The sequence below is a fragment of the Schistocerca nitens genome, chromosome 1 (genome assembly GCF_023898315.1).
Source record: "Schistocerca nitens isolate TAMUIC-IGC-003100 chromosome 1, iqSchNite1.1, whole genome shotgun sequence".
Taxonomy (NCBI): domain Eukaryota; kingdom Metazoa; phylum Arthropoda; class Insecta; order Orthoptera; family Acrididae; genus Schistocerca; species Schistocerca nitens.
In genome coordinates this window covers 16,856,436-16,882,826 of record NC_064614.1, presented here as the reverse complement: position 1 = coordinate 16,882,826, position 26,391 = coordinate 16,856,436, and the positions used below count along the sequence as shown (strand labels likewise).

Sequence of the window (26,391 nt, the reverse complement as noted above, 5' to 3'; positions counted from 1 at the left end):
GGCTGATGTATGGTACCCTCAGTGATCGAATCGGTATATACATCCAAGCCCGAATGAGCACAACATCCTAATGCGAGGGGTCCAGCAGTGTGCTGGTCCTACCAGTTTCACTGTTCATTTAACCTGACTTTTGTCTAGTCAGTGAAATAAAACCTCGTAACCTCTCAACACTAGAAGTCCCATTTAACTTCCCCCTCTCCTTCTAGACGCTTAATTTTATCAGACAGTGTACTATCGCGGTCTACTCGTAGACCAGATAATTGCATTCACGGCAAGCGCTCGCCCAGCCGTGCAGTACTCACCGGTTGATGGAGGAGACGCTGGGCACGTTGTCCTGCGAGCAGATGCCCTCGGCGAGCAGCCGGTCGCGGATCTCCCAGGCGAACATGGTGGGGTTCTCGCGCTTGTAGTTGGCGATCGCGTCCACCACCAGCGGCGTCGCCACCTTGGGCTTGCTGCCGCCGATGACGCCCGCCTTGAAGCTGCCTGTCTCGTAGTACCTGCGCAACGAGCGACACCCGCACTTAAAACGTGCTGCTTCTCTTATTGGCTTCTTCCGTCAGGATGGTACAATGTTTCAGGAGCAACAGAGAAGGCAAAATGTGACCATTTGAGATCGAGAACCCTGAAGCACAAATGACTTGGCCGAAATCTGCGAATCCAACCGTCGACTTGCTCGGGCTGGAAGATCCTGTTGGTATCATTTCCGTGTTTGCGAGTTAAATTTGAGATTTTTTAAAGTCAGCCTTACAGAAAACATAACGTATTTCTTTTTTATTTATCCAGGAATGTTTGGTACCTATGTGTCATCCTCTTAGGCTCTCGATTTATTTCTGTAAAAAGTCATACAAAGTTCGTGGTTTTTTCTATCCTACTTCCGTAAACTACAACATTTTGTTTAATTTGTTTTGATTGCTCACCCGGAATTAAGGGCTTGTGAGAACTGATTTTTACTGGTCGTCTTTTTGTGTGCTTTTTTATTGTTTTTGGCTGCATGTCATCTGCAAAGTACTACTCACGAAGAAATTCGCTTGTTTTGGGAATACTTTTTCGTGAATAGTGTTTGTGTATGTGACTGTACCTACATCATCCGTCTAGCTGTGCACCTCTATTGGGTATCTCTTTTTATTGCTATTGCGCGCGCTGTATTCCATACCATTTCTTGTATTTCACTCTCATATTTTTCATTCACACGTAGTTTTCGCAAAACTGTATTTGAATAAACGCTTCCGTCTCCATATTCATAGAGGCGCAACGTTTTTGTCGCCGAGAGAGAGCTAGAAAATAAGATGGGAGGTGATTGAGAAGCAGGTATTTTTGTATATTTGAAGGTGTTTGATACTATCTTTTGTACAGGGAAGTGTCGCTGTAAAATTCATTGAGAAGATGTTGAAGAAGTGTACCGAACCCCAGCAGTGAGTGAAGAATATAGGAGGCAACATCGTCAAACTCGATGTCGACCTACACGGCTTGTGTGGCACGCCGTAAAGCATGGAGTAATATTAGACGAAATCAGTTTCTCAATACCGAGTTCTGTCGAACGTTGCAGAGGGTTAGCACAGAACTGCAGAGCTGAGGAGGCGCAGCTGATTTCCAAACCCAATCGCCACCTCGAGCGGCACGTTGCTGCAATCACATCCCGAGACGAGCTGCACCGCCGGACACGGTTGCAGCATCCAAACATCTGGTCACTGTCAGTATTCATCAATTCAGCTTAATTAGTTCTTTCCTATCACTTCTGGTGTTGATCGTATGAGAACAGCATTTTCAAATTAGATACTAAATGAGATAAGAATACCAATAACAGTGGAAATTCGCGTGTTAGTAGCGTTATAGAGGTAACGCTGGAGCATCAATATAGATATAGGTCGACTTTCGATAACTTGGGCGGAAAACTGAAAGATGTAATTATCCGTTCAAGGGCTGTGAGGACAACACACTGCCGCACCATACACTAAGGTATGAAGAGTGATGTCGATAATAGTTCCCACGATAGCGAAGTGTGGGAAGCGAAACGCCTGATCCCCTGGTGGCGGCCGCAGAGCTTTTTGCCGCCGCCCTCTGGCTTCCTCGCTGTAATTATGTACGAGCTCTGGGTGCCACAGCCACAGAGGGGCGCCGCGCAAGTGGCGGCTGCTGCGGCTCTGTAGCAACGGTTACAACTGCTAGGGAGCGCTATTGCTCTGTCTGACCACCTATTGTAAGGTGACGACATGCCGCCCCCCCTCCAAATACGAGGACTCTCTTATAGAGTCGCGCTGGTCCTATAGTCAGGTCGTCTGTGATCCTAGTTTGTTGACTGTTGCTATATACAGCATCATTGCTCAATGTGGAGTTGCCTGGGTAGGAGTGGTTCCGTTGCTAGCAGAAAATGTGTTACAAGTGGACGGTCACATCGATTTGCTCACACCGGCCGCGGTAGAAAGATTCCACAAGAAACGTCCCTAATTAGCCGCAGCGTGCAGCTGGTTATGGTTTGGAATATTTTTAGCAGTATCGCTTATCAGTATCATGAATGTATATTTCGTTCGTCATTAGAATTTGTTGAAATTTAAGTGAATTATGTATTTGTCTTGCCACAAAAATATTTCATTAATTTCATGATGCGTTTCCGCCACTGGCCATCTTCATGACGTTGTCGGTACAAATCACAAGTGTGAACTCATTTACGCATAAGGAAGTTTTCAGTAATGACTTGTACCGTCCACACTGGTGCGATACACTGTATCAGTTTACGTCGTGTCGTTTTGATGATGGTCAGTGGTCGAAATGCGTCAGGAAATTAATACAATATTAGAGCTCAAGATAAACATACATGTAAGTACAACTGATACCATTTCATTTCATTTTGCGTTCATGCAACATATTACTATTTGTGCAAACACAAGTGAGCAGAAACCGTATTATGAAACACACGCCATTACTGCACAATGACTATAGGCGCGAAGGTCATCAAGTTTGAATAGCTGCTCAGAATTTTGAAGAGTATTTCTACACGTGACTGAGATTTTGTACGTTTCTATTATACAAAAATAAACGCTTAAGTTACGCTCGTTCTGGATTTAAAACTGGTCAAGCTAAGACTAAGTTAATGAGTATGGGGGAGGGGAGGGGGACATTAAACCTGTTCAAAATAAAGTATTACTAACTCAAGTTCATTTCAAGTAACTGTATTATTTCAAGAGGCCATATGATTAGGAAATAATATTTTCTTTCTACCTTTGGGACACACGTGGTTAGGGCGTACGGTTTAACCACACGGTGGAGGCTTCCACGGCCAACATTTGCGTTCTTCGTGACTTTGGTTTCATGGGCATTAGGCCATGGTCCAAGGCATATTTACCTGCCCAACATTTCGTTTTACAATGCTAGTGTTATCATCAGAAGCTGTTATGACTGAGATAGCAGTCCCAAACTTAAACGAGCTCAACAACCCGAACTGTTTGTACGTAACCAAGCAACTGTCGATTCCTGACGTCTTCACAGCTCTCCCAGAGATCGCGGAGTCACACCGGCGTGTGGTGAGCTAAGCAGGTTACAGGTAGGAAGAGTTGATACTGCTTGCTTTATTTTACACTAAGATCCACGACTTGCGTAATTTATGTCCTTCTTTTCTGTTAATGGTATTTTTGTGTTTGAGAGTTTCTACTGCCTTTCTGCAAATCTTAGCATAGTAATTATTGGATCCTGATGTAACAATAGCGTCGAAGAAATGAATTTGGCGGTTTGCTGGCGCCAATGCATGATGTGCTATTGCCGATTTATCCGTGTTTTCCTAACGACAATTGCTCTTGTGTTTCTTAAGGCGGTTGTACTTGCTAACTATACTATTCTTAAATTGCTGCCGATGAGATGTATGGGAGAAAAAGTTTCTTTTTGTTGGTTCTTTTTCACTAGAAGCTCCGGATCTCTTAGAGAGTACTCCCCAATTAATCTCTTCATCTGAGTAACCGTTTCTTCTGGAAGCAGTTCCTAAATTATCGAGTTCGTCCTCCCAAGTATTGTGTTTCACAGCCTCTATTAGCCTGGTTAGCATGTTAGAGCACCCCTCTTTTCTGCTTGGGATGGTGACTGGACTGTCTGCGAAGGTATCTATCCATGGGCCGGCCGAAGTGGCCGTGCGGTTAAAGGCGCTGGAGTCTGGAACCGCAAGACCGCTACGGTCGCCGGTTCGAATCCTGCCTCGGGCATGGATGTTTGTGATGTCCTTAGGTTAGTTAGGTTTAACTAGTTCTAAGTTCTAGGGGACTAATGACCTCAGCAGTTGAGTCCCATAGTGCTCAGAGCCATCTATGCATGTGAGTGGGCTTTCTGCAGACTTTGTACCCTAAATTTCCGTCTGATTTTCTACGTGCCTGTATATCCAAAAATGACATTTGACTTCTTTCTCTTTTCCATAGTGAACTTTATAAAATAGTTACCATCATTCAGAAAATTTACATCTTCTTTAGAGATCTTTTTCTCCATGGGGCTATATAAAGTGTACCGAAATGAACATAACGGTTTTTCTTCACCGTCTGAAGGGCTGTTTCTTCAATTATTTGCTTACAAAAAATTCTCTACAACTGCGCTGAACGGGTTCCCCGTAGTAGCACCATCAGTTTGCTCATAAAATTTCTTGTCCCTTAGTCTGAAATAAGGCATAGACCGCCATTTCTTCCTCATTACAACCTCTAAGACACAGTCGGTGAGAACGTGCTATCTTTAGGTAGCAGGGTGAACACGTCACGAACCGAACGTTGGGTGAATGCGTATGAACGGTTCGGCTGAACTTGTTTAAGTTTGAAACTGCTAACTGTGCCGTCTATAGCCTTTGGTGTTGTCTCGAGCATTAGAATGCTACGTTAGGTAGAAAATATGACTTGAACCGTGGCCTAAAGCCCATAAAACTGAAGTCACCAAGGGCGCACGACTTAAATTCAGCAACCGCAGATTCGAGAGATGACGAATAAAACTTTCTCAGGAATAGCCTTGAAAGGCACAGATAGTTCACAATCTTTGATAGGACACCAAAGGACTGACTCAGGAAAGTGTGGACAAATCTCTGAGGAGAGATGGCGCAACCACTAACAAAAGCTACACGCTAATAGTCCATTACCCGCAGGAAACATTTCGCCTTCACTAATCTGCTCCAGACGAGCCAGCTTTTTGCCTCTTACTACCTCGGCGAGGTGTAGACCGCAGTGCCTTCCCTTCTGAGGCATTATCGCTGTACAACCGCGGTTGGCCTCCAGAATGCGCCCCTTGCGCCTCACAAGCGGCGGCCGCGAAGACTTGACGGCTGCAGGCGGCTCGCGGCGGACGCAGCCGACGCTGATTGTGACGTTAGGGTAGACAATGGCGGCCGCAGTTAGGACCACAAAGCCGGCTTAATCGGCGCGCGCGTCCGCTCTGCCATCTACCGCCCAATATCGAAAACGCCGCGAGAGCCCGCAGCCCGAAACCAACCGCATTACAACTTTACAAACCGTATTATTTTACACAAACTCCGAGCGCGGCGCCGATTTTCATAACAAAGGGCTGGCGTCCCGGAGGACGCGCCCGCCGGCAACGTCATTACGGGGCTTATTAGTGCACTCCACTCCACTCCAGTCGAGGCAGAGAGCAGGAGCCGGCCGGCACTCGCAGCGGACGCGTGCCGCCTCAGTCGCGCCGACCTGTCACGGCAGCACTATTCGCTCCGCCACGATTCTGGAAACACTGCACAGGCGGTTTCCCGGCCGATATTCGGTAAGACCTGCAGGAAATTACTGCTTGGAGCAACAACCTGATACTCGTTATGTTACCACTGATGTAATGAACACGCCTACGCATCTGACTATAGCAAACCAACCAACACGAAGACTTAAACGCCAAGTTTGTGGCTTTGTTTCATTACGAGATTTTGGTCCTTTGGAAAACAACTCGGGTTGTTACACCGATGTTTAGTCATGACGCAATAAAAGAAAGACTTACCGCAAAGGAAACTTTATCCGTTATCCTAAAAATAACTTCTATAGAGACCACGATACACACTACGAGGGAAAATATAACAACGGACAACGCTGCAAAAAAATTAAATTCAAAATGTTCTGCAAAAGGTGACGCGACACCGACGGCTGGTATCGCAAATTGCTCTATAGCTCTCGAAGTTCGTCCCAAATGCTACCAAAAGCTGATAAAAGTTCCTGTGTGTCAGCTGAGCATTAACAGATTGCCGGCCGGAGTGGCCGTGCGGTTCTAGGCGCTACAGTCCGGAGCCGGGCGACCGCTACGGTCGCAGGTTCGAATCCTGCCTCGGGCATGGATGTGTGTGATGTCCTTAGGTTAATTAGGTTTAATTAGTTCTAAGTTCTAGGCGACTGATGACCTCAGAAGTTAAGTCGCATAGTGCTCAGAGCCATTTGAACCATTTGAACCATTAACAGATTCAGTGGCCCCAATCAAACGCATCAGCACGTTTGGAACGGAGAAGGATCAAGCGGCCATAATAGAACTACTGCAGAGGGCTGACACTGTCCCTCAACAGTCGTGCATCCTTCTTATGTAATACAACCCATTACGTCGTCTGCGACGGCGAGTGTTCGTCAGACGAGTGTCCCAGGGAAGTGCAATAAGACCGCTGTTATTTTCTGTTTACATAAATGATCCGGGCAGGGGGGGGGGAGGGGGAGGTGCACAAATCTGTTCTTTCCTGATGATGTGGTGGTGGACGAGAAGGTGCCTAAGATGAGTGACTAGGGCGACGGAAACAACACAGCTTAGCCTCAATGCACACGTAACAGGTGGCGTGGTGGGGAGGTGGTGTCTCGAGCCATCCCCGGGTTCACAAACAGTTCAGCGCACACAGAGGTGGCATTCCAAAGTGACGCACAGAACGTCCAAGGAGCGCATTGCTGCTTCTACTCTCGGGTGAAGTGTGGTACCGCACGCTTTGAATGGATAAGCTACCACTTGTGAGAATTTGTTAAGTTTCAGACCTAACTGAAAGCATAAAACAGATTCATCTGATAAAATCAATTCTTATCAGAAACAATTTATTTCATCGCTTGGCAACAGTTAAGCACCTAAACCATCATCTGGAACATTACTGCAAATAAAATTTTATACATATAAGTGTTTAAGGAATGCAGTAGCTATGTTGAAATGAAATGCGAGAGAACTTTCGGAACATGTGGAAAGACTTTCCTTAATAGATCTTGGAGATGGCTGTTGTGGTAGCAATTAATCGTTTGTTTTATTTCCTATTACGGTATTGCCTCATTGAAGTATTGAGAATGTCCCGTCACAAAGCGGAAAAACTTGGTGTAACATGTAAATAACTCGAAAGGTAAGATCAATTTTCCAAGGGTTGCAACGCAGTTGTGAATTGATAGTTCTAATTTTTATGTTAACGTACCAAATATGTATTCTGCTGATTTTCGTCCTCTTAAAAATTAATATTGAGTATTCGCTCATTTGTAAATAGACATCACGAGACTGATGGCTCTGAGCACTATGGGACTTAACTTCTGAGGTCATCAGTCCCCTAGAACTTAGAACTACTTAAACCTAACTAACCTAAGGACATCACACACATCCATGCCCGAGGCAGGATTCGAACCTGCGACCGTAGCAGTCCCACGGTTCCGGACTGCGCGCCTAGAACCGCGAGACCACCGCGGCCGGCACACGAGACTGATTTCATTACGTTTCTGTGAAGGGTGAATGCCTCATGTACCACCGAACAGAAACGAATTTGATATGAAGTAATGCTATGAAATTGTCGCCTATCGATGGTGAGTCCATACTCACCTACAGGTACTAGACAAAAAAGTGGAAACACCGCAAAAATGTACGCTTGAACATAAATGCAGATGGCTAGCCAAACCTGCACGCTGCGCTATTGCGCTTGCTCACGAACGACACCGTGCAGTGTCCTCAATACGTTACAAGTATCAGTCGTGATCTGAACAGCGTTCCTTGCAGCTGTGAGAGCATTACGTCGGAGTTACATCATTTCGATCTTGAGCAAATTGTTGGTGGTTTTATGGTGGTGCTTCTGTAACCAAGGCAGCCGAAGTGTCCGTTGTTTCAAGAGTCACCGTATCGACGATTTATATCGCACACAGGGAAAGCGGAAAAACACCATCCGCTAAGTCACAACGCGAACAAAAACCTGTGTCGAGTCACCGTGACGGACCGTCATTGAAGAGGATTGTGACGAAAGACAAGAGGATGACAGCTGCAAACTCACTGCAGAACTGAATGTCGCACTGGCGAACACTGTCGGCAACAAGGCGACAAGAAGAGAGCTCTGTAAACAGAGAATTGAAGGGTGAGTTGGAATTACAAAACCACTCACCAGTGATGCAAATGTCCGTAGCAGGAAAACGTGATGTCGAAGCCAGAAAACTTGGACTGTGGACCAATGTAAGAAAGTCATTTGGTCTCTTCACACTGTTTCCAACTTCTGGCAAGTTAACGTCCCAAGAGTGAAACATGGTTTCAGTGATGATTTGGGCCGCCATAGGAGCCCATGGGTCCCATGGTTACTCTGCAAGATCGCATTACTGCCAGTACTACGCCACCATTTTGGCTGATCAGATCCATCCCGTGGTACGCCGTTGGTTCCCCAGTGGTGGTACTGTTTTACAAGACGGCAGGACCCGTTTTCACACAGTTCGCATAGTCCAGGACTGGTTTCGTGCGGACTGTCACATCTCCCCTGGCCACCAGTCGCCAGATCTCAATATTACTGAGCCTTTGTGGCTTACTTTGAACAGAAGAGTGCGTGGTACCTATCCACCTCCATCACCGTTACCTGGATATGCCATTAGTTTGCAAGCAGAGTGGTATAAGATTCCCTTGAATACCACACAGGATCTCTGTTTATCCATCCCGGTACAAGTGGAAGCTATTTTGAAGGCCAATGGTTTCCCCACACCGTATTAGGCATGGTAATGCGTTTTGTTTTTGCTGCTTCCAAATTTTTGTCCACCCCTGTATCTCCGTTATGCTCCCTACTTCATCTGTGAAGATGACAACGCATCTCGAAAAAAATGCAATGTTAATTTAGAGTGTGACTGTAACTGACTTCATAAAACACAAACGAAATAGAAACACTAGCCACAACGCAAAACATATGAAATAGAAACACTGGACATAGCATGGTGTCTCGAAGTCCAACTACGGGCTACGACACACTGCCTATACATACAGCGTACTGACTTAAGACTGGAAAGAGGCATGACGCTGCTTCCAGCTTTAGTTACATTTTGTACACAGCAATGAATGACCTCACTCACTCCGTCTTCAGGCGAAGAGTGGCCTACCAGGACCATCCGACCGCCGTGTCATCCTCAGTGGAGGATGCGGATAGGAGGGGCGTGGGGCCAGCACACCGCTCTCCCGGTCGTTATGATGGTTTTCTTTGACCGGAGCCGCTACTATTCGGTCGAGTAGCTCCTCAATTGGCATCACGAGGCTGAGTGCACCCCGAAAAATGGCAAGAGCGCATGGCGGCCTGGATGGTCACCCATCCAAGTGCCGACCACGCCTGACAGCGCTTAACTTCGGTGACCTCACGGGAACCGGTGTATCCACCAAGGCCGTTGCCCAATGTATGCATCAAATATAAGCTGGCCAGAGACTACATTATTCACTGCAAGATTTTTGAAGAACGTGCAGTCGGAGTATCTTAAGAAATATTCATAATAACGAAAAGAAAGCCTGTTAATTAGCAAGCTGTGATGTAAGACTGTAGGGTGTAATAGATTTAATTTTTTATTGAATAGTTTCCTTTAAGATCGAAAGTTTGCATATTGAATCACGAAACAGCGTCTTTTTTTAATTTTTTACGTGAAAATTATTTTTTACGGAAAAAATAAGTACAGAGAAGGACGTAGCTATTTTAATTTACATAAAACGTAGAAGATCTGCAACGTCAAAAGAAGGCTGACATGAAATCATTCTTTACTGTCGTCATATACATGTCACACCACAGCCGTGTACTTGTCACACCACATGCCATATCACTTTCTCACACCACGTTGGTGGCTCCTGAGCTAACTCTAGGAAATCACAGGCAGCTTGTTATTTTTAGCCCACTCCTTTCCAACATTAGTTGCATATCTTACACGCTGAGCCCCACAGCATGCGGCTCTATGTCCTTGATATTGAGGGCCCAACGAAGCACTCTGTGTCGTTCTCAGAACATGCCATTCTGTTCCACAGCCCCATGGGACAGAAACCAAGGTAATGACATGAAAGTGATAATTGCTTGAAGAGGAATGTAACTACGGTCGATACAGCCACATAGTTTCCATGAAATGACTGGACTATCGTAAACTATATCGATGGCACAAAGTCTCTGCTACATAGAAAAAAAAAGGTTTGTGAAGCACGAATACAGACGTTCGGTTGTTCTCAACAAATCTCAAGAAAGGTTTTGCGGGATAATGAAGCAACTAGAATTTAGGGCGGACCTCAGCTTCTACCAGTCACAGCCATTTATTTGGTAAATGACGCTGGTGAAGTTTGTCATCGTACCACCATGCAATGCAGTCACTAACGTCCACAAGGTAGACCAATAATCCTTTCAATTCTTTCCCATCGTACATTTCTGGTGACGAATCTCTCTCTCCACAGCAACGTCTGACCTGCTACCATAACTAAATCAGTGCTCCCACACTTTTGCAGCGTCAGCGGTGCTGTACCTCACACACACTCATTACATGCCACGTAAATCACTCATGTGGCGTTGACCAGCGGGTCCTACCTATACGTCTAAATGGGTAAGTACCATACTTCCTCACCGTGTGAAAACTTCTGCCCAGGAAATTTTTTGTTCAGGAGAGTGTGTGTCGACATGTTTGTATGGACGTAGCGAATACGAAACGTGTTGCAGGAAACTAGGCTATTCCTGTGCTGGAACAGAACAAACAGTCTCTCTCGCAGTTCAACGATTACCTCGGGATCCTACCCTTACATGGAAGTTTTCTCCTTCACCTGTAACTCAGCACAAGTGGTGGCTCTTCTTGTGGGCGTAGAGCACAAAGTTCGCAGAACACGATGCCACGTCTCGGCAAGTTGTTTGTACACAGTAAGGAACACGGGCCGGCGAGAGAGCTGTGGGCTACAGCTGGGGGCTGCGAGCGGCCTGCGCGCCGCTGCTCGCCGCCCCACCAGCCATTTATGGGGTCCAGCCGGGCATCCGCAGTTCCGGCGCTTCCGCACAGTCATTGAGTCATCACCAGCGGGCAGCCGGCAGCCCGCACTCTGATTCACCCGCTGCTCTCTCGGCCACTTCCTGGAGACCACACTCAGGCGAACCTCAGGCGCCGCGCTCACTTCACACTCATCATCCCGACGTAACATTTTGTGAACAACGAATGAATTTGATTTCTAGGCCGCAGTGAACAGAGGACAATCGTATCGGTTACCTGTCTTAAACCGCATTCAAAGCCCTGTTAGCATATAGACAAAGTATAAACATCGTACAAAGGTATGGCTGCATCTATTCTTACACCTGCTACGATTATTGGGTGATAAGCAGGCTGTGCTGTCCACTGGTAAACTTCGACGTTTAGCAAAGCACAAGGAGCGTCAACTGTGTTCAGATAGACACATGTGCGATAAGGAAGAGAGACAGCGAGAGAGAGAGAGAGAGAGAGAGAGAGAGAGAGGCAGGTCATCTTAAACGTTTACCCAGTGAATCCAGAACACCATTCAAGCAATTCCTCCATTATGCCCTAAACTGGTTCGTTGCTTACGTAATCATTATTGGATGTGATAGAAGCGCTGTTAGCTCTGAATAAAGTCTTAACATCCGCATGTGAGTTACTCAAGATTTCTGTGATTATTCAGGCCATAAGGTTTTTCTGCATCTGCCCGTCAAACGCTTTGAACTCCACGATAGCTGTGAATATTTGCTACGCTCTTTTTCTAGGCTCACTCGCAGTACACGAGCCTATCCGACAATCACCTAAAATTTCTTATCCACGAGAATAAGAATTATAACACGTTCGCCAGAAGATGACGAGAAAGACATTCATTGAATCTTCGCGGAATTTCCACGCAGCCACTTTAAAGAATGCAAGAGAAGATTGTATCGGCTCTTGTACTGGTTTCTAAGACCACGCTTATGATACTGAAGTACAAGGTATTCGTGGTGAAGAAGCACGTAAATAAAAAAGGGACACAAAACATGGAACTTCCTGCTTATCAGATATACATCAAGAGCAGATCAATGTCGACGGAAGAAAATGCTGGCAAAACACCGAGATCTCGGGCATTTATGAAATATTCAAGAGGCTGGCAAAAGAAACTTCGGGGAATCTGAGCGGAGAATCTTCTTGTTTGGTGTTTCTTTAGAGCGCAAGACACAGGCTGACTTTTCCTTGTAAAGTGCACGGCGTTCAATCGAGCCAGTACTTACTGAATATTTCAGGAGATGATTCGGAGAACTTCCGAGTTATCATGACTAGTGAACAGCCACAATAGACGCAACTTAAGTTTTATTATTACTGCGTTCGACACTCTCTTTGCTTATACAATTTCCGAAATGATGAGTTAAAGTAAAAGAGTGTTTACACCCAGGAAAATATTCCTGAAGCTAAGTTCCGTCCGCTTTCCACTTGTAATATACACCATGAAAGGTCTCTGTTGGATTCCTTTCATGTTTAATTTCTTAAATCTGTTGTCATTTACGGCATAAATTCCTCGTCTAAATTTACTGTGGCGTTTCTGACTATCTGGGAGGAGACTGAGTATTGGAACGTGTTACTTTTACACATAAACAAGAACGATCTGTCACACTACTACACTTCAAAACACAGTTTATATGTAATTCATGTCACACAGTCTCATACGGAACCTACATCCGCTTTCTTTTAGATACTGTATATGATAAGATACTGTCATCCCCCTTCCCTTCTGTGTGAGAGGATGAATGAGCAAACGTATTTCTAGTTGCATGCTTGAGGGTAGCAGACAAGGCTGTCTGCTAGAGAACAGTAGGACCAACGTCGGAACAGGTAGCTACGCTTTCTAAAAGCAAAGAGATTTCTATCCTTAGTATGGTCCTGTCCGTCCGTTGTCATGTTGGTATAGGAAGCTGCCCCTCTGGCCAATTCCGTTTGTATTTGTGAGCCACCCTCAGGAAGCACGCTCGGTAGTAGCGCAGGTCAGTTGGTCCGTGGCGAGCGTCTGAAGTGGTAAGATCTCCGGCTAAGCGCGTGTCTGCTATGTCCGTAGGACAATGGATTTCTTAAGTTCAGCCTAACTGAAAATTTAATCACCTTTATTTCAGGTTTAGCTCTAAAATATATAAGGTTATCTTAAATTGCAGCGCAGTGTAATTCTCGTGTGAAGTTCAGATTATTTTCCGGTAGTTGCTTTGTCACTACTTTATGAGTAAGGTGGAACCACGTGTTGATCAGTAACTCTAACTAAGATCAATCTTAAATGCGAATGCTTGTGTGATTATAACGTCTCGTCTCGACAATATTTTTCAATATAGCAACTTTTCTTTATGTTCAACCCACGTGGGGTGTACTTTGCGAGACCAGTACCACGTGCTTATATAACTGTTTGACCTGTCAGGTTAACAGTAAGACGTTAGTAACCAGTTCGAGGTTTTTCTTTTGTAAATTGCTTTTGATCTAATTTATTTTAATTATCAAAATTATTGTGGAGTTATACGCTTTGTGTAAACCAAGTTGACCACGTGAAGCATGTGGTGTAATCATCAAAGCAGCCCTCAGCTATTCTTTTTGGGAAGATTTCACAGAGAGTTAGTATGAATTTAGTATACCAGTGTGTGGTAATTACATGACGGACAGGATTGTGCTACGAACGTAATTTCTTTGGGTGAAAATTTGAATCTGTTTGTAGTGGTTAACTTTCTCTTGCATGCGTTTCAACGTTCTTTGTGTGTTGTTTTATGAATGCAGTGTTGTATGCAGTCTCCCAGTCTTGGCTCCATATTTGATGTGTTCCGTAAGATTGCAATATCACATTTTCACAATCCTAAATAAGGCACCAGTTTAGTTAGGAATCAAGTGTAATATGCTGAAATTTCAATGATCAATCTTAAAATAAATTTCCAAATATAAACTGATTTCTTTCTTTTTATTTAAATTCTCTTATATATATATATATATATATATATATATATATATATATATATATATATATATATATTACCGGTTGTTGTATGACTATTAAAAGATTATCATTAATGTTAGTCTGTTTGGGAATTTGGTAAACCTAGACTAGATACCTGATGAAACAGTTGCTTAGTAATGCAAGATTAACTTCCCCAGACAGCTCACAGCTTTTAACCCGCTTTTATTGGCTAGCAGTAACGCTTACATAGCAAATTAAAGTAACAACATTACAACCACGCTAATTAGTCTGAACGTCGCACTAAGTCTACTTTCGGTACAGTTAACGTGATACGAGAGTAGAAATCAGTAATTGAAATAATAACAGTCATTAACAGGACGTGCTAAGGAATAATCGACTATTTCCACAAATAGGCTCTGATTACAAATGTTTCCTTTATTACAAAAGAAGAAACAATTAAAGCCGAACTGCCGCATTATAACACAACCCTCGTGCATCGCTATAGTCGGAGTCAGAAACGATGGCGGTCGAGTTTAGGCTCGTTCTTCGCACTTCCATCTCCGGCAGCCAATGAACGTTCTGTAGTGTTCTTAGCGCCCTGTCCAGTGCGAGCGTTAAACGTGATCGTGGCGAGTTATTTAGTGAATTTTTATTCCATTCGTTGCGAGCTATCACAGCTGATGGTGGCGGTCAGCGACAAATTTTACACAAGCAAGTGAGAGACGCAATTTGCAGGAGACACGCTTACATCAAAAGCAAAGCCGCGTTTAAGCACGAACCGCAACTGTCGCTCGGAAACGGCAACATTACAAGCCCCGTCCATTTGTCGACCTGCGCGAACCGGCATCGTTCGTGGTTCGGACTATAATGCCTGCCAAATACAAAGTGCGTTATAGGAAACAACACAAGCAGAGCTTACAAAGGGCTGTAAAACCACACGGCACGGCACTAAATGTGATGATAATTTGCAGAGACCTATGCGGATACGTGATATGAACATACAGGGTGGCACTTTTTGAGCTATATGAAAAAAAAGTAAATTACTTCTAAACTACGGAGTGCACAAACTTTATTCAACATATAAACGTCACTACATATATTCGGATTTAAGTTATGATATGTTCGATATGCCTGCCATCATTGGCGATGATGTGGCGCAGATGAATAGCGAAATTCTGCATGACCCGCTGAAGTGTCGGAACATCGATGCTGTCGATCAACCTCCAGAACTGCTGATTTCAGCTCAGCAATGGTTTTGTTTGGTTTTTCATCACCTGCAACGTGGAAGCTATTAGTCCTAGAGAAAAAATGAATTATCTTTTTTTGCAGGATATTTAATGTAGTTTAATTTCGTACTGAAAAACATTTTCACCAGAAGCCGCGGGTTTCGAGATGTCCAAGCAAAACAAAAAAGTGACCTTTACATACTCCTCTACCCCCTATCCCCGCCCCAACGCTGACACCCCACCGATCAGGATTTTTAGTATTTTGTTCATGATACTCCAGCGACCCCTCTTCCCCTACCACTGTACACGAATTTTTCCCCCAAACGATATCATTTGGTCTTCGTGCACTGGGCTATATGAACGATTATTATCTGCGGCTATGAAGAATGCGCCAGGAATGCGGTTGCGAGTCGAGTGACGCTATCTCTACAGGATACTATGAACTACTATAAAAACATTTTTCATGATTGCAACTGAGTGAGAACTGTAATTGTGATTGACAAGAAAAGGTTTGGCCGACGTAAATATATTGAACCGTGTAACGTCTCCAGTGCGCTTATATTTCCGAAATAATGTCTAGCTCCATTTGTGAACATGGTATCAGTAACTATACAGTGTCAACAGTTTGTTAATTGTGGAACTCTTCACGCAACTACTGGAATGTGTTTCTTGAATTTTACTCAGTCAACACATCGCCACTGGTGCGATTTTCTCGTCCGTTTCTTGCTCATAACGTGGATGTTGTCTCTGCATTCATGTTTCACCAAAATTCTGCCTTTTGGGAGTGCAGCTGTAAAAAAGAAATAAAATGAACGAAACTGTGTGACGACAATCAGCAAAAAATGACACACAACAAGGCCGACAATCAAGATGACTGGCAAGGCAATATTTTTCAGACGGCCGTGGGCAGCCGCGGAGTGGAGAGAGTGAGGGGAGAATATTCCCCCCCCCCCTTTCCGTCCCATCCCATCCCTCGCAGCCATTCTTCTGAGCCGTCTACAGTATAAACATCTGCCTTAAAAGAAACGACCCTAAATTCTGTGATGTAAAACAAGCTGACAACTATGAGTGAACGGTCCATGGTAGTCAGTCATATTTGTTTGACTGAATTATTTTAAGGGATAATCAGTTCGAGATTTAAGACATCCGACTGTGTACCATTCACGTTCGATTCAGAATATGCTGATACAACAGCTCCGTACTCAGGAATCAAATTGAAACGTTCGCTCGTAAAAATATTCGTACCCAGAGACTGGAAAGTTGCACAGGTCACTCTAATACCCAAGAAAGGAAATAGGAGTAATCCGATAGATTACAGACCCATACCGCTAACATCGATTTGCAGTAGGATTTTGTAATGTACACTGTGCCCGAACATTATGAATCACCTCGAAGAAAATTATATATTGACAAATAGCCAACACGGAATTAGAAAATATCGTTCTTATGAAACACAACTAGCTGTTTGTAATCATGGCGTAATGAGTGCTATCGACAGGGGACCTCGAACTGACTCCATATTTTTAGAGTTCCTGGAGACTCTTGATACCATTCCTCACAAGCGACTTCTAATTAAATTGGGTGCCTAAGGAGTGTCGTCACAGATGTGTGACTGCATTCACGATTTCCTGTCAGAAAGGTCACAGTTCGTAATAACTGACGGAATGTCACCGATTGAAACTGAAGTATTATCCAGCGTTACACAAGGAAATGTTATAGTACCTCTGTTGTTCCTGATCTACATAGGCGATTTAGGAGACGATCTGAGCAACCCTCTTAGATCGTTTACAGATGTTGCTGTCATTTACCGTCATGTAACGTCATCAGATGATCAAAACTAATTGCAAAATTAGTTAGACAATATATCTGTATGGTGCGAAAAGTGGCAGTTACTCTAAATCATGAAAAGTGTGGTCATCCACACGACCACAAAAACAATCCGCTAAATTTCAGTTACACGATAAACCAGACAAATCTAAAGGCTGTAAAATCAACTACGTACTTACAGATTACAATTACGAATAACTTAAGTTGGAGTGATCACGTAGATAATGTTGTGAATGAAACAAACCAAAGACTGCGGTTTATTGGCAGAACACTTGGAAAATGTAACAGGCCTACTAAAGAGACTCCTTACACTACGCTTGTCCGTCCTCTTCTAGGTTGTTGCCGTGCGGTTTGGATCCGCACCACACAGAATTGACGAGGGCATCGAAAAAGTCTAAAGAGGGGCAGCTTGTTTTGTACCATCGCGAAATAAGGGAGAGAGTGCCACAGATATGATACACGAAATGGGGTGGCAGTCATTAAAACAAAGACATTTTCCACTGGGGCAGGACTTCCCATGAAATTTCGATCACCAACTTTCTCCTCAGAGAGTGAAAATATTCTGTTAGCAACCACATACGTAGAGAGAAACGATCATCATGATAAGATAAATCAGAGCTCGCACGGAAAGACTTAACTTCATTTTTGCGGCGCGCTGTTCGAGAGTGGATCGGTAGAGAAGTAGCTTAATAGTGGTTCGGTGAACCCTCCGCCAGGCGCTTAATTGCGAATTGCAGAGTAATCATGTAGATGTAGTTCTGTAACGTAATGAAATGTGGGCGGCCATTGTAGACTATTTTCACGTTGCTATCTCTTTTTTCATTTAATTTCGTGCATTCCGTCATTACTAAAACAAAAACTGAGAATTTGCTTGCCACTGTGTGATTATTTTTGGTATTGATTGACTTAGCCTGGCAAGATTGTAGCCACCAGACATTCTTTAAATTTTATATTACGTAAATGACAACACAGATATATATTACTTTTAGCACTGAATCCAACATTTGGAGTTAACTAGGACGTAAATAGTGTAAACAGTAGTAGCTACAACAGGATAAAACACACTAGCAGTCAGTAGTATGACGCCACAGTGCCCCCTTCGGTGTGGATGTGGATGTGGATCCCTGCTAGCACTCAGTGCTTCGCCCTTCTAACGCCGCCGGCCGAAGTGGCCGTGCGGTTCTAGGCGCTGCAGTCTGGAACCACGAGACCGCTACGGTCGCAGGTTCGAATCCTGCCTCGGGCATGGATGTGTGTGATGTCCTTAGGTTAGTTAGGTTTAACCAGTTCTAAGTGACTAATGACCTCGGAAGTTGAGTCCCATAGAGCTCAGAGCCATTTGAACCTTGTAACGCCCCACCTCTCCACCCCATCCCCCCTGCTCCCCGGCAGTCCATCATGCGCTATGCCGTTATGTTTGTGAGATCGAGCAGCTTCTAACGGAAGAAAGTTGGCTCAGTTGCGGGTGCTCGTGATGCGGTTACATGCAGACTGGGACCATCTGGAAGCGTAAAAGGTATCAACAAAAGAACCGGCGCTGCGGCAGTCGGCTGCAGCAGGCTAGTGCGAAGGCCCCTGGACAGCGGGCGGCGGCGCTGGCCCCTGCATTATTAACGACGGCCTCGTGGCTCAAACAAACCGTAGATTGTTGGCGCCTGCCATCTCGCCGATATCCACTCAGGCCGGGGCTCCGGCACTCTGGCAAAACACGGCCTTTGTGCGTCGCCGCCGCCGCTCCTACAATGGCCGCAAGCCAGTCCGTGTGCCGCGCTCCAAAAACTCCTCCACTCCACTCCACTCCACACGACTCGGTTCGGCGGGAATGCACTTCTACCACCCAACCCCCCCAACTTGCCTCTGAAAGGAGGCTGCAGGCGGCGCTAAATCCGACAAATACGGGGCTCGATTGCCACTTCGCTAAAAGAAAGTCTGCAATGTCCTAATCTATCGAGTATTCTCTATAGGGCACTGGAAGCAACACATAATCACATACGTTCCGTGTTCTCTGAACTTTGACGAACATTTGTAGTTTTACGTGATATACTAATACAATGAGCGAATATGTACTGCTGCAAATAAGGTCTACCTGGCTGCCTAGTCTGTGATACCAGTAGGATAGATTTCCGCGTTCCCTTCGGCATAGTTATTTCCCCATCATGACGTTCATTGTAGACGAATGTGGAACAGGAAATGTTAGTTGCAAGCATTGTGCGACAGGAACGATGGAAACGCTAAACAAAGGTTTAGGAAAGATAAAAAATTGTTTAAGGACATTAGATGAGAAACTAGCCGTAGCCAGACTACTAGGCGAACTAGTCAAAAGTTTGGGAGATGCCAGAATGGAACTTGGAAAGCGTACAGGAAGCAGTTCACCATGCCACACATGGACAGTTAAGTACAACACCAGGATTTCGAACAGGGTTACGAACGTTCTACCTCTACTATGCCATTTTTCTATCGCGTTACTTCGGTTAAGATTTGTTCAGATCAGACTAGGATAAATATTAACATATTTTCCAGTGGCGGATTTAAACTCTCGATACCAGTGTCCCACAATTCATCCATGTCCAGTCAAACAAAGCTTTTTAATAAGTGGGTCCAGTGTCAAACTAGCGATGTATCATTTGTTTAAGAACAAAAGGATTCGCACGTTACTACGCCAATAAGAGATCTTAAAAATTCTACGAAGTGAGTCAATAAATAAGTCGCTAACGGATAGAGATATCAGAGCCGGGTGTACTAGCCTGAAATTTATTTTCCTTTTCAACTTACTCCCCTTGTAAACTTAAACACTTACCCCATCGTTCGACAAGGTGTTAAAGAGTCTGCAGCATAAAATTCTTGGGGCACCGTTCGCATCTAACGAATGAGTTCTCGGGATATAGCAGGTTTATTTGGTTCCTTAAATTGCTGCAACTCTCACGATCCATCTGTCTTGGTGGTAGCGAAATACCCCTATGGGATGAAAGAATGTTCCAGCACTGGATAATCAGGGCGGCCAGGCCGCTCCTTGTTTGTGACTATTTTTGTCCTTTCTGAAGTCAATTGAACACAAATTTCAATGAAACAAAGTTCTAAGCACGTATAGGAAGAATTTCGCTATGGGCGTGCTCTGGGGACAAAAATCGCGTTGTTCTAGTCGGGTACATACTCATAACACATCTTCCATCTTGGTCCGACCGCGATATAGGTGTAACGGCTACTTTCCGCACTATATGTGGTGCTACCTTCTAGATACACATAGGCGCGAAATTTAAAACGATGTGCGGTATTCTGGCGTTTGCGACTTATACCCCTAGTATCAAGGGGTCAGTCATCATTTGCCCAGCTCAGGTGGTGCGAACCGACAAGTTATGGTGTGAAATTCAGTAACTCCTAGGAAAAATCGAAACACCGGAATACACAATGGTAGTACCAATGCCACAACCACACTTTTAGCTGGTTGGTAATCACCGGATTTCTTTCATGATATCACCAGAGACGGCAGAAATTAATTGCTATAACAACGAAACATTTACAGGTATGATTAAATTAGAATTCCGACAGAGTGGGTTACTGGTTAATGGAACCAAGTGTGATATAGCTGGGCCGCAGTTTCGCCTTCCTGCTACAATTACATGTACCATGATAATTACAGAACTCGGCAGATGTTGTATTGGACCTCTAAGTCCGTTTTACACGCAAAACGCAACCTTCCTGACTAGTACCTTGTATCCCACTTTGCTACAAACAATATAGAAAGGTCAAATTTCGTTAGATCAAATGTTACAGCACGTACGATCAAGAGAAAATTAGACGGAATATCATTATGATCAGTGCATCAATCATTACTGTTATCGGAAGCTAGCTTTTCCTTGTATAGTTTACTTTTGTCTAAGGCTGAAAATCACTTATGCAAGAAGATCTCCATGGAATGGAATCGTACTAGCAACTAAGAGATTTTAGAGGATATAACGTACAAAGAACCAACTTCGAAGATAATATTAAACTACGGAAAGATTTCTGTTGTGAAGGATCTAAAGGTTCGGAGTAAATGTAAATATCCAAGATAGTTAATCAGCGGACAAGGAAGGAATACAATTTGGGACGAAGTTTATTAAAGTACAGGAGGGTGTTATTCATTAAGTCAGTAAGGCCACGAGAGAGAGGAAATTTTTCTAAGTGCCTACAGCCCGGCATTGCTCAAGCACACTGAACTATTAACACGAACCAGCCGGTAGGCGTAAACATTTCGACACGGTTAGCCGGTCACTAGGAGTGGAGTACGACAAATCACTTCTATGTGCAAGTGCGAACGAGCTCAACAGAAAAGTGTAAGCAAGTGCAGACCAACTTGCCTCCCTTACACTCGTAAAATTACGTAAGAAACACTAGGGAGGACGCAATGATACCGATCAGGGATTTGACGAAGCAGTTATGATACTGAAACAAATTGACTACATCAATAGAGCAAAACTGAAGACCACTGGCGAGTCATAGTGAGCGAGACCTAATTGGTCATTACAAATGATCTCGTACAGCATAGCCGCTTCTCCGCGTTATAAATACTCCAACCCGCTGGCTGGTAAACAGTGAAACAGTGACAGTGAGAGCTCAATAACACAGTGCAGAAGAGGAGGAAAACAGAAAACATGACAAACTGTGAAAGAAATCAGTCACTGTAAAGAATAACTTCAGGCAAAAACCACACCATGTGGTTAAAAAGCCATAAACTAAAAGCCCTCAGAGGATCCAGTGAAACATGTGTGGGATAAGAAACAAAATTGTGTTTGGCTAAAGGCGGAAACCATCCACAAACATATGTATTGTTAAAGCAAACACAGACAAAAGAGCTTCGACTACAAGATAATTATTGGTTGTACCCTTGTTACCTGAAGCGATTACCACTAATCATAGCCACGTATGACCACGAACCAGCATCCAGTAAAGAAGCTGCCACTGGTGGACAGTCAACGAGTCTACCAACACCGTTCCAGTTCGAGTCAGACGGCCTACCGAACAGCGGGCCAGGCATTCGACATCGCGGACAACACGGGCAGTGACCTGAGAAGGGCGGAGTACTCTCAACACAGCTACAGATGAGGTTATAACAGCGGCTTTATAACAATGTTTCGATGTTTTGTAGGAGCGTTTCTTATGCAAGGCTTTTATCTATTCTAGAGAAGTGAAGAGAAGCGAACAGAAAGCACAAAGACCACATCTACATCTACAAACATACTCCGCACATCATTTTACAGCATTAGTGATAACCTGTCCTACTCCATCTGCATACGCGCAGAGGAAAAATGACTGTTAACGTGCATCTGTAAGCGTTCTGCTCTCTCTTACCGTCACGATACCTTCGGAAGATGTATGATAGATGCGGCAGAACTGACGCACACTCTTCATCTCGAAGTTTTTCTCTTAAAAGAGAACGACGCCGCTGTCCTTCCACAGGTTCTCATTTAAGTTACCCGAGAATTTCTGTTACACTGTCGCAAGAGTGATACCGACCTGTTCTCGTAATAGCGGCGCGCCTCTGAATTTGTTTTGTGTCTCCTGTAATGAATACGCCTACGGACTCCAAACACTGGAATCATATTCTTACGTTAGAATTGCTGGGTCAAGTGTCGTATACGCGTTTTTGTTTACAGATGAACTGCACTTTGAAAGGGACCTTCCAACAAATCAAAGTACCCATTCGGCTTCCCTGATAGTGAAATTATGTGATCGTCCCATCTGGTATGGGTTCTTACCCCTAAATACTTACACGATGTGGCGTGTTCCAAATATTCCACACGAAAATCGTAACCTTTTTCCACGAGGCTTCTAATCTTTGTCATGGGCATTACATTACGTTTCCCATTTTTACACAGAGCACCTAGTGGAAGCCGTGTCCGATCATTTCTGCCTTCTCGTCCGCTGGTGAACACAACACCATCGTCGCCACACTCTCTGCTGAGGTTAAGCTACAGCGCCAGACGAGTAGAGCGACCCGGCGAGGGGCAGAGGAAGGAAAAAGGAAAAATACGGGCCGCGTGGTGGCCACAAGTGGCGCTCATTGTGGGAAGGCAAGGAGAGAGCGGCGGCCGGCATTATGGGCAGCAGCAAGTGCACGCATAAAAATATGATTTACATGCGGTCGGCCGTGGGGTCGCCAAGATGCGCGGAGCGGCGCGCACTGCCGCTATAAAAATTAATTCGCGTTATTCAAATTGAGCAGCATAACGATAATGCGGGCGGCTTCCGGCCGTGTGCGGAGGCGGCGGGGGCGGACCCGGGGCGCCTGCCCCCAGCGGGGGTCCGCGCTCTCAGCGCCGCGGCCGGAATAAAAAGAGCATTACCGGCGCTGGAGCTGCCGCCGGCGCTGGTGATTGCGTTAGGAGCAGGAAGGAAGGCCGGCGGGGGGTGGCGGGGGCGGCGCCGGGGGGCGGCGGGGGCGGCGCCGGGTCCCGGCCGGCCGCCAGCCGCACAGCTCTTCTCCCGGCTGCGGCTTACGCTACAACTGACCCACCGCCACACGCCTTCCTGCCGCGTGATTGTCGAAACCGCGCCTTCTAGCCTGGGAATCTCTTTGCTTCAAATTCCTCTTAATAATCTAACCACACTGGCAAATGAGACGATTTATGCAGATAAACCTACATCTGCATTTCACCTTCCAAACGTTTCCCAATGCGTGGCAGAGGGTATTCTTAATGCACCTTACATTAATAACCTCTCATTTGCCTAATTTTATCTGCCGGGCGCTGAAGACTATTCGTAGTTTCTGTGGTGAAAGATCAGTCTTGAAGCCTTCTAAAGATGACATCTCAATATCTACGCCATCTTCGAGTGCGTATTTCTCTAACACGATGTGGGCCGTCAAACAACGCTGTCAACATTCGCACAACCCTTCTGTACTTATGCTCGGTCTCCCGTGCCGTCTGCACATGACAGGTATCCCACACAAGAGAAGAATATTCACGCATGGGCCGCACAAGTGTTTTATGTCCAATCTCTTTTGTACACAAACCGGACAGCAGTTTCCCAACATCCTGCCAATGAATCAAAGCTTGTGAATTCGCCTTATATACAAGTGACCTACGTAGTTCCACTCCATATCCGTATACAATGTTTCATATATTCTTCATTGATATGACCATCTCTATTTGTCACTCATTACTTCTATAGTCGCCGGCCGCATTGACCGAGCGATTCTAGGCGCTTCAGTCCGGAACCGCGCGACTACTACGGTCGCAGGTTCGAATCCTGTCTCGGGCATGGATGTGTGTGCTGTCCTTCGGTTAGTTAGGTTTAAGTAGTTCTAAGTTCTAGGGGACTGATAACCTCAAATGTTAAGTCCCATAGTGCTGAGAGCCATTTGAACCATTTTTGAACTTCTATAGTCCATTTTAGTTCGTGAAGAGGTAATTACAAGATTACGCATCAGGTTGATATTACGTCAAAGTCTAACTGATTACTGCCAGAATTTTTACCAGATGCAATTTGCTCATGGCAGTAAATAAGCTGACGTACAACCGAAACCACCCGCAAAGTCACCAATGCGTAGCACGAACAGCAACGGTCCTGACACTGTGCCTTGGGACACACCAGACACTGCTTCACTGCCTGCAGACGACTCCGCCTTGCTCCTTGTCGCCTGCAGCGCCGCGCAGTCCAGAAGGCCGGGAAATCGAGCGGCGTTCCGTGTCCAGCGGGCCCTGAATCTCGAGCGCCGTAAGACGGCGGCCAAGTTTAGTGGTCTCGGAAGCGCGCGCCATTGTGGGCGCTGGCCTGCTGGGCTTCCTGCCGCTGCTGTCCCTGCTGGCCGGCCCCGCCGCAACTCGCGCCGCTGCCAGCTTCCGGAGCGCTCCGTGTCGCCACCAAACTGAGCAAACTGCCTGCGCAGCCACAGGACTCCAGCTCCCCCCTAAACACGCCCACTGGACTTAATTCCATTCTCGTGGTCTTACTAAGTGCACGGAACAGTCTCCTCACTTGGGCCGCGTCCACTTCTCAGAGGACTTATCTAGATCAATATATACCCATCAACATCTATCCAATCGGCTGCTACACAAGTATCGCGTCACTTGACAGCTCACAATTGTATTAATTACCATTTACATTTGGACAAATATGCTGCTCAATTGGTAAAATGCTCGATCAGCATTTCAAAGATTCGGGAACGAAGCAGCTGGCTACCAGAAGGCCTAAAGGAAACTGGCATACATCAAGATGTCTTTCATTTCACTTCCTATCAAGGAACGAGTGGTGACCAGGCTTAAGGGTGGCACGGTCTCAGAGGTCCTGGCCAATGCTGGAGAGGTTAGGACACTGAACTGGAGATAAGTGCCTCTGCGATATCTCAATAGTTCTACTGACAAATTCTACTTGCGTGTCCACGAAGGTCCACATATGACCTTTAGCAGACGGGAGACGGTGAAAAATGAAAGACGAGTCTCCAACACTCTGGCTGGCTGAGGCAAACCCGGCGGAAGGACAGACAGGAGCGCAGGTCCAGCAACGGCGGACTAGCCCCGCCTAGCGCTCGTGGTGGGACCAGGAGGCAGATTCCTTAACAAGAAGCCTCACGCGGCTTCGGACAGGACCGAAGACACGTGTAGCAATCGGTGAATGACTAATCTTGAAAAACAATTAGTTCTAAAATGTGTCTCTGACAGTCGTGGAGCCTTGCAGCCCTAGCCATTACGTTTACATGTTACAAAAACCAAACGATACCGTAACTCTAGTTACCAGTTAAACTCTACGGATGCACACGAGCTGGTTTACAACTCAAGAAAACGCACAAGTATTTTCCCAGAGGGACCACAAGAACTTCAGACGTGTAAACCAGTCTCTATTTTCGGTATTTTTCCCAATACCGAAACAATTCTTTCAACGACGTCTCGTTTGTTCCTGAGCGAGGTACTCCACCTGATCCGCATTCGAAAGGACGGGTTCCAAATTCCTGCTGTTCGACCATCAACGCTTAGCTTTTCCGCGGATCCCCTAAACAGCTTAAACGAAATTCTGAGGTCCTTCCACTGTAGAACACGGTCGATTTCCTTCCCCAGACCGAGCCTGCATGCTGACTCTAATGATCTCGTCGTCGACGAGACGTTAAATTCTATGCTTTCTTTCTGTGTCAGAGGCAGTATGGAGCACTCACCCGGTAAGATTGCAGGGCAGGTGTTGATGGTGTGTAATCGTCGAGGAAAACATTAGACCGTAAGATAGGTTCTTTGTGAATTATTTGAGCCCTGTACTTGAGGCTGTTGCGTTGGCGTCACGT

General features: G+C 45.3%; 1 protein-coding gene across 1 annotated transcript in view; it reads right to left on the bottom strand.

The window, feature by feature from the left end:
• Positions 1 to 26,391, bottom strand: part of LOC126240604 (paired box protein Pax-5) — a 790,874-nt gene that overhangs the window by 121,075 nt on the left and 643,408 nt on the right. The window contains 1 exon segment of the mRNA XM_049947937.1: positions 303 to 500. Coding sequence (XP_049803894.1) covers positions 303 to 500 — 198 coding nt within the window.